This window comes from Chiroxiphia lanceolata, chromosome 6 (genome assembly GCF_009829145.1).
Source record: "Chiroxiphia lanceolata isolate bChiLan1 chromosome 6, bChiLan1.pri, whole genome shotgun sequence".
Lineage (NCBI taxonomy): Eukaryota > Metazoa > Chordata > Aves > Passeriformes > Pipridae > Chiroxiphia > Chiroxiphia lanceolata.
The window spans coordinates 14,975,558-14,984,113 of record NC_045642.1 but is presented as its reverse complement, the minus strand read 5'-3'; the positions used below and the strand labels follow the sequence as shown (position 1 = coordinate 14,984,113).

Sequence of the window (8,556 nt, the reverse complement as noted above, 5' to 3'; positions counted from 1 at the left end):
GGCTCGGGGTTTATGCCTTTTAATGGTGTGGTTCAGATATTTCACGCCCCTGAGCCCGCCCCCGGCTCGCCTCTTCCTGCCCGGCCTGCGGGCGGCGGGAAGCGCCGGCTTCATGGAGATGGAGCTCTTCGCCTGGGTGAGTGGGAGCTCGGGAAGAGCCGGGAACTCCTCCTGCCCCGCGTCCCGGGGGGACGGGAGGGACGCGGGGCCGGATACTCGACACCCTCCCCCCGCCCGCCCCGGGATGCGCTCGCCCGCCCCGGGATGCGCTCGCCCGCCCCGGGATGCGCTCGCCCGCCCCGGGATGCGCTCGCCCGCCCCGGGATGCGCTCGCCCGCCCCGGGATGCGCTCGCCCGCCCCGGGATGCGCTCGCCCGCCCCGGGATGCGCTCGCCCGCCCCGGGATGCGCTCGCCCGCCCCGGGATGCGCTCGCCCGCCCCGGGATGCTGCGGGGCTCGGCGGCCGGGACCGCGTGCGCTGCCGCTGTCTCTCGCCGCGCTCCCTTCCCTGGGAAAAGGCGGCCGAGGTGTCCTCTCCCCGAAGGAAAACAACGCTGCGCTTTTACCTGCTGAGCACAGTAGGTGTAAGAGCCACTAAAGGGGCATCTCTGCCCCTTGTCAGCTCTGTTTGCCCCGCCGCAGCCGTGCTTGGCATAAGCGCATCAGTCTGGGCAGGGCACACCACGACCGGTGTGTTGTCGGCGTGGCCATATGCGTGTAGGGCTCCCGGTTCCTTTCTGCACCGTATCTCAGCTTGCCTTTTCTTGAAGGCTTGAAAATTCATTGCGAGTTATAGCCTACAATGGGAGCTTGTGACACACCTTCTAAAAAGAACTACGTCTGTTAAGTAGTAACACGCTCCAAAGCTGTCTGCCAGTGGTAGTGAGACTGTGAGACAACAACTTTATCTGCCTGTTCAGCTCGAATCCTGACATCTCACCCACCTGTTAGCCGTGGGCTGAGGCAAGCAGCATGGTCTCTGTTTCTGTAGGTACAAAATGTTTATTGTTAAATGTGTCCTTTTAACATTCACCAGGTGCTGCATCTTTGGGGGGGTGGAGGGTAAATGGAGGGCAGATGGGCTGGGGGAGCACAGGTGAGGTAGGGAAAGTCTCTCCTGGGGATTACCAACTGGGAGCATGGTGGGTGTGGAGTGTTTTACTGCAGTGTGTGGGCTGGGAAGGTTATGATATCCCTTTTCACGAATGAAAGTTGCTGCTCCAACTGTTGGACATATAATTTAATTGGCTAAAAAAATTTTCATCTGTCGTTACCACGTTTGCAATTGTTGCTTTCTGTGATGGGACTAGTAGCTATAATTCTGTACCCATAAATTAATACTAGCTATAATTGGTATATTTTCATTTGGACCAGTTAGAGTTAAAAGACTTTGTTAATGAAGGGTGTTTCTGATTTAAGTTCCAGAACTAGGTAGCATGTCTTTCCAGTCTTGTTTTGGAGGTGAACTGCCAGAAAGCAGTGGCATGAATAAGATCTTAATGAGAAGTGGGAATCATTAGCATTAAAATTAAACACATTCTGATAGTTAGCCTTTCCTCCTTGGTAACTGTTGAAGTTTTAACAAGTTGCGTTTCAGAATGTTTCTTAAAATACTGGGGTTGCAATGGCAAACTTAATGACATCAAAGTTAGGACTTTGATGTAATTCTGGAAATCCTGTGACAGTAGAAAGAACGTAGATTGATATATTAGGGGATTTTCAGGAGCAAATACTGGCAGGTCAACCTGTAGCTATCCCCAATAAGCTTGTTTGTTCTTGGGAGCAGATGTGTGCCATTTTTGTTAACTTTAAAAAAAATGTGTTATTTTTCTGTGTGCATTTGAAGGGTGCAAACAGCTATGGACAACTTGGTCTTGGTCATAAAGAGGATGTGCTGGTACCTCAGGCACTGAAAGATGTTTCCTGCAAATGTCAAGACATTGCAAGCATTGCTGGAGGAGGGGGACATTCTGCAGTTATCACTGGTAAAAACATTGCTCTTGCATGGAATGTATGGCTTCTCATCATGCTTTTTTTGTTTCCCTGATGGTTTGGTGCTGCCACCTCTCTGTGGCTGTTGTTTCTGAGCAAGTACAATCCTCAGTTGCAAAACAGGTTCCCTCCCTCCAGTTAACTCAGTATTTTGGGGAAATTTTTTGGAAATTGGGGCAATTCTCTTTTTTGTATATTGTGTGGTTACTTTGTATCTTGTGAGGTCTGTTTCTTCATCTGTTTTATATAACAGCTTTTCATACAAGGAAGCCAAATTTTCTCTATTACGGATGGGAGAGTGGGAGGGAGGAGTGAAGTGAGAGGTTATTCAGTCTTGAGAAATATTAAGGTAAGGAGCAGAAGATGAGATGTCATCTTTGAAAGGTTCTGTTGTGTGCCATAGCTAATTATAGGAAAGAAGGAATACAGACAGATGTGAATGTGATAAAAAAGTTCATCATGCATCTTATCCAAAGAAGTGCCTGTCTTACCATATGGATTATCTCCCTTGACAAACCCAGCTCTCCATAGCTGTAGTTATTCAGAGATTTTAGATGCATCAGAAACACCTGCTTCTGTTACTTTTTGCTTGAATGTAGTGCCTAAAGTGACACATAATCACTGTCCTTATTTGTCACAGGATCTCGTGGGTGTATGCTTTTCTTTTTAGTCTTTGAAGTGAAACCCAATTTGTTTTGTTTTTTTTCTTCCAGGTGGAGGACAACTCTTTGTATGTGGCCATAACAAAGATGGGCAGTTGGGATTGAATCACACAGATGATGTGCTGCGCTTTACCTTGTGCACTGCCCTGTCCGGCTTTTGTGTAAAACAAGTTGCATGTGGCTGGGATTTTACAGTCATATTAGTAGGTAAATCTGTCTCTCCATCTGGTGAAGGAGGGGCTGGACATGAGCTGGCAGTGTGTGCTCGCAGCCCAGAAAGCCGGTTGTATCCTGGCTGCATCAAAAGTAGCGTGGCCAGCAGGTCGAGGGAAGGGAATTGTGCCAATCTACTCCGCCCTAGTGAGACCCCACCTGGAGTGCTGCTTCCAGCTTTGGGGGGTTGTCAGCACAGGAAGGACATTGACCTGTTACAACGAGTCCAGAGGAGGGCCACTGAGATGATCAGAGGACTGGAGCACCTCTGCTTTGAGGGAAGGCTGAGAGAGTTGGGTCTGTTCAGCCTGGAGTAGAGAAGGCTCTGGGGTGACCTTATTGTGGCCTTTCAGTACCTAAATGGGGCTACAAGGAAGCTGAAGAGGAACTTTTTACAAGGGAATGTAGTGACAGGACAAGGGGTGACGGCTTTAAACTGAAAAAGAGCATGTGTAGGTTAGTTATGAGGAAGAATACTGTGGGGGTGGTGAGACACTGGAACACGTTGCCCAGAGAACTTGTGGACGCCCCTTCCCTGAAAGTGTTCAAGACCAGCATGGATGGGGCTCTGAGCAACCTGGTCTAGTGCAAGGTGTCCCTGCCCAAGGCAGGTAGGTTGAAACTAGATGAAAATCTAGTTCTACAGTTCTGTTCCCGACTCTCTTTCACACTGTCTGCTATGTGTGTACTTGGGAGGGTCATAGGGCCTAAATATTTCTCCTGCTGTTTTTAGAGTTTATGGTATAACTGTAGAAATCAAGACCACTCCCAACCAAAACCATTCTATGATTCTTTGTGCTGGCACTCACAGGTTTTAAGCTACTTGCCTTGCAAGCTAAATTAGTCCATGTTCTTTGTATCCCAGTGAACTTTAGACCTTTACTGAACGTGGTGTGTAAGACCAGAAGCCTATGGCCTCAAGGACTTTCGAATGGGACATGTTAGGTCAGTTTTTGAGCTACTTGGCTGTGTTATTTTGATGGTTAGAATGTCACACTGCTTTGCTTTTGCTCATGAATTCACTAATCTCGCTCTAACACTTCATTTTTTTGCAGAATCGGGCCTAGTTCTGTCCTGTGGGTCAAACTCTTTTGGACAATTAGGAGTTCCTCAAATTTCAGGTCCATGCTTGATTCCACAAAAGATTGAGGTAAAGATTTAAAAGGGGTTGTAGTTTGTATTGCTTCCAGCAACTTACAGAGGTCATCTGACCTAAATGGGCTTTAAGCCAGACTCTTCAACTATTTTTTTATACAGCCTATCTGTTACAGCAAGCTTACGAAGTAAAGGCCCAAACATGGTCATCGACCCAGAAATGAAAAGCTAAGGCTACTTTCCTTGTTGTATGAAGAAGTTACCCTCTTCTAACAGAAAGTTGTCCCTTTCATTAGGGATTGTAATATTTCAACATCTGCAGAATTAAGCCATCTGCTCAGATGATGTAAAGTGATGCTAAAGGTAGTGAAACTGTGCAAATTTACTCCAAGTGAAGATGTGCCTCAAGTTTGTAAGATACTGGATACCTTTTGCTGTGTGAAGGGCTTGTGCCTTCACTGTACTTTGTTGCAGATTTGTGCAAATACTTAAAACCAAACCAAACCTACAGTAAGCCACCCCTGAGATAAACAAATTGCATTATAGAGTTCAACAAACTTGGCTATGCCATTTCTTTCGATCTATTGCTCTTGTGCATCTTGTGCAACAGTTCTGTTTTTTAAGTATATGTTGTTTTTTTGAGTGTGTAACTGTCAGAATTTCTTCCCCCAAAATGAGGACTGTACTATTATTTCTTGGCTGTAGAAACGGTTAGATAAAAATAAGCTTGGTTACCCCCAAAATAACAGTAGTGTGATAAAGTATGTAACTGCAGGAAAACTAGAGGTGTGAAAATAAACTTTGATTTTATCACTTGAGATTAAAATGATTTTTACTTTTGCATGTAAATGAACTGACAAGTACATTGACTTCCTTCTTTTCTAACCTCCAGTATTTACCAAACAATAATAGCTTCCAAGGAAGAAGAATGGAAAAATTAGATAATAATTTCTCTGCTGTCCAGTATCTTCAGTGATAAATGCTGGACTGTAACTCATGCTGTTCCATGTGGAAATCCATGGTGACATTTGTAGGTGAGGTGCTGCTGACTGTGAGCAGGGAGCTCGGAACAGCTCCAAATTAATTGCTTTATAATGTTTTAATTAACAGACACTGAGACTTCTGTAACATCAGAAAAGCTTTCCTGTTTTTGGCTGTAAGCCTAACATTTTCAATAAATTTCTCACAGGAATTCCAGTTTACACTGTAGTCTCTTATTTGGACAACAGTAATGAAACTTTCCCATCCACATAACCTCTCATATCTAATGCAAGCAGTAACTTCAGAGGAGGAAGGATCCTCAGACAAGAAATTTAGCCTCATGGCTCATTCCAGATACTCCTTTACTTTTTTTTACTTTGGCAGAAGGAGTAACCTCTCATGAGTAGGCTTTAATTTGCCTGATGTTTCTGTGCCCTCAATGTTTCCTGGGAGCATTCATTCCAGTATGGTGCCTGGAAATTTGGTAGTATTGACAATGCTAATCTGAATCTCTCTCTTCTCTGACCACACACACCATACATTCTCGTGGAATGTTTGCTCTTTTGGTTGCTATCCTGTTAATGCTTGGGCTTGATGCCATCTGTTTTAAATAGTTACATCTATGAGAAGAATAATAAATTTGTAGAGTACTTGGGAGTGGAGAAGTGCCAGAATTGGTGTACCTTGTGCAAACTGAACTCACTAATTTAATGCAGATATGACTTCTAGTGTTCTTTTGCGTGATCACGTTGGGCAACCTTCAGTGCTGTAGGGGGCACTGTCAGTGGTATTGTTGGTGATTGCAGGACGTGGTGAGACTGAAGAAGTTCACACTAATTTTTATTGGCCAGAATTTTCTTTCCTTGTGATACAGAGTGTTGATATGCATTGTGACATGCAGACTGGAATTGCAGGAGCTATTTTCATAGCGTTCCACTTCAGTTTGGCCTGTTTTGTTTTTAGAGGCACTGAATGCAAAAAAGCAACTAAAATATATATTTTTTTTTTTTTTTAATTTGAGTAGTCCCTCAAAGAGAAGGTGGTGAATGTTGCTACAGGACTGAGACATGCCCTTGCTGCTACAGGTAAATATGTCATAGTTTTTATATCTTTTCAGTAACAAATGAAAGGGAGTTTTAATGGCTTGGAGGAGGAGAGGGAGGGAAAGAAAATGGAGTTTTAGTTGCCCTGTGTTTTAAATGTCACAGAGAAAATACACCTGAAAGTCATACACTCTAAGATTTTGATACAAATTAACTGGAATAGTAAACATACTAGAAACATGTTTCTGCAAAATAGTGATGAAGGGCTGTTCTCCAAGAACTCAGAGTGATAGTATATTAATAAGCTAATTTTCTGGTGGGTGGAAAACTTACTGATTTCTCCTGTTCTGAAACAAAACATGAAAGGAGTTTTTTCAGGAGAAAAGATTTCTGATCAGTCAACATATCTTCTTAGGATTTGAATTCATTATAATATGCAGAATAATTTAAGTTTGTATAAGATGTTTCAAAATGAAACTACACATAAAATGTGGCTTTTTTAATGATGTAATTGAAATTGACACCTGGAAAAGTCAGAACAATGAAACTTGATTTTTATTCAGGGGGGACAGAAAGGATCTGCTCCATTAATTTCACTCACACATCTTGAAAAATCTGTTCCTGACTCTCTTCCACACTGTCTGCTACGTGTGTACTTGGGAGGGTCATAAGGCCTAAATATTTCTCCTGCTGGTATTAGAGTTTATGATATAGCTGTAGAAATCAAAACCTTCCATTTGGCATGGTTGTGTTAAAAAGGAATAACAAACTACACCTGCTCTTCTGTTTGGTTTAGTTTTGCAGGAACTTCAGTATAGATTCCAAGTAGTGGAGTCTAGCTGAAGGTGAAAAGGAGATGCTTGGAAGAATAATGGAATCTCTGATGCTTGTATGAATAATGAGAATTAAGCTTCCCTGAGCTCTGTGGTCAGGGAACATCTTGATGCAGATCTAGCTCAAGTTTCTGAAAGCTCTTGAGGAGAAGACAAATGACTTCCTTCTCTCAGTTGTGCTGGACTGCACAAACAAATGAGAGAAGAAAAGTGAAGAGAAAGTCCTATGAACATTGTATCCATTCCTGAGACACTACATCTATGGAACTTCTGTTATTGAGTTCTCAGTAATGTCCTAATACAGCCCTGAGAGCTGAGTCAGGTTGCCTCGTGCTTTAGTTTTCTTACCTGTATAATGAGACTATCATTGTGTTGCATGTTGACCTCACCAGAGTTATCTGTATGGTTTTTGGCATAAAGGCCTTTAAAAGTGTATTTTGAATCAGTGGAAATTAATTAAATGTACCTTTGATTAATGAGTTAAGTGATTTTGTTGGCGGTCTGTGTTTTAATCTCTTTTATCTGTGTTTACTCTGACAAGACAGTGGTCTGGTTCTTCAGTGGGGAACTGGTATGGCAACTCGGGCAAAGCGTGCAAACCAAGGAAAAACTCTCCCCGTGTTCTTGACAGCAAAGGAACCCTGTGAAGTGGCAGGTAATCCAGGAATCTGCTTCCTTTTTAAAAGTGGATAGAGCAGAAATATAGTCTGGAGTGATAGGTACCATCCTATGTATAAAGCCAACTTGGTGCTACAAACATGTAGTGGAGTACCTGAAGGACAGGATGGTCATAATCAGTGGGGGAAAATGACAGTGAGTCTTGCAATGTCTGTGACCCAAAGGAGAGACTTCTGTTACAAAATGCATCATCATCCTGTTACACTTGTATGCATGTCTGTGTGGAATGGTACCTGCTGTACAAATTTTATGAAACTGATTTTTCTCTAGGCCTGGAAGATGTAAAGGTGAAGACAGTTGCTGCAAGCTCCTATCATTCAGTGTCCCTCACAGGTAGGACTTAGGCACAGAAGTGAAAGCTCTCAACCTATAAAGGTTTCTCTGCTTTTGAAATGGTTGTCAATTTTGCTTAAACTGTTGAAATTTGATTTGTTCTAGTTAGTGCTGGTTAATTATTTTGTAATAGTTTTGGATTTTCAGAAATTTCCTTTTGTTTTTTTTTTTAAGAGCTGGATTCATGTTTTGAATTCTCTGAATTTTGTGTGTATTTCCTTGGGGTCAGGTGTGATGTAGCCCTTAACTAATTAAGAATCTGGGCTCTTTACTTAATGGTTAGAAGCTCTGGAAGGATTTGTTCATGTGGGTGGGTAAGTCTCTGGAGCTGCAGCAGGATACTCCATTGGATAGCTGGATGGTTGACTGCTGGAACCAGTGCAACCCTTTGCCCGTGGAGAAGGGATATGCTTAGTGGTTTTCCCAAGAAAGACAGCAGAAGCTGTCTATCCACAGCAGTGTGAGCTAGTGCCTCTGTGTGGGGCAGTGCTGGGCAGGGGTGTGAGACGGTCTGGCACTGCCTTGGGTGGCTCTGCTGTAACTGTGCAGATCTGTGCGAGGTGATGTGAGAGCACAAAGCTTATTTAAAAAGTAGGAAGTTGCTTTAATCAGGCACTTTCATAATGTCTTCCATTTGTTCTTTAATCTTTAGGCAGTGCTCCCATGTTGGAGTATTAAGTATCCAGTAATGTAAGTCTAATAAAGATTCTTTTTTTATTTTGACAG

The 8,556-nt window shown here is 43.3% G+C and overlaps 1 protein-coding gene across 1 annotated transcript in view; it reads left to right on the top strand.

The window, feature by feature from the left end:
• Positions 1-92: 92 nt before the first annotated feature.
• The window catches only part of SERGEF (secretion regulating guanine nucleotide exchange factor), a 148,591-nt gene continuing 140,127 nt past the window's right edge, over positions 93-8,556 (top strand). The window contains 7 exon segments of the mRNA XM_032690696.1: positions 93-136; positions 1,847-1,985; positions 2,706-2,861; positions 3,923-4,017; positions 5,968-6,028; positions 7,361-7,474; positions 7,768-7,830. Coding sequence (XP_032546587.1) covers positions 113-136; positions 1,847-1,985; positions 2,706-2,861; positions 3,923-4,017; positions 5,968-6,028; positions 7,361-7,474; positions 7,768-7,830 — 652 coding nt within the window. The 5' untranslated portion in view covers positions 93-112.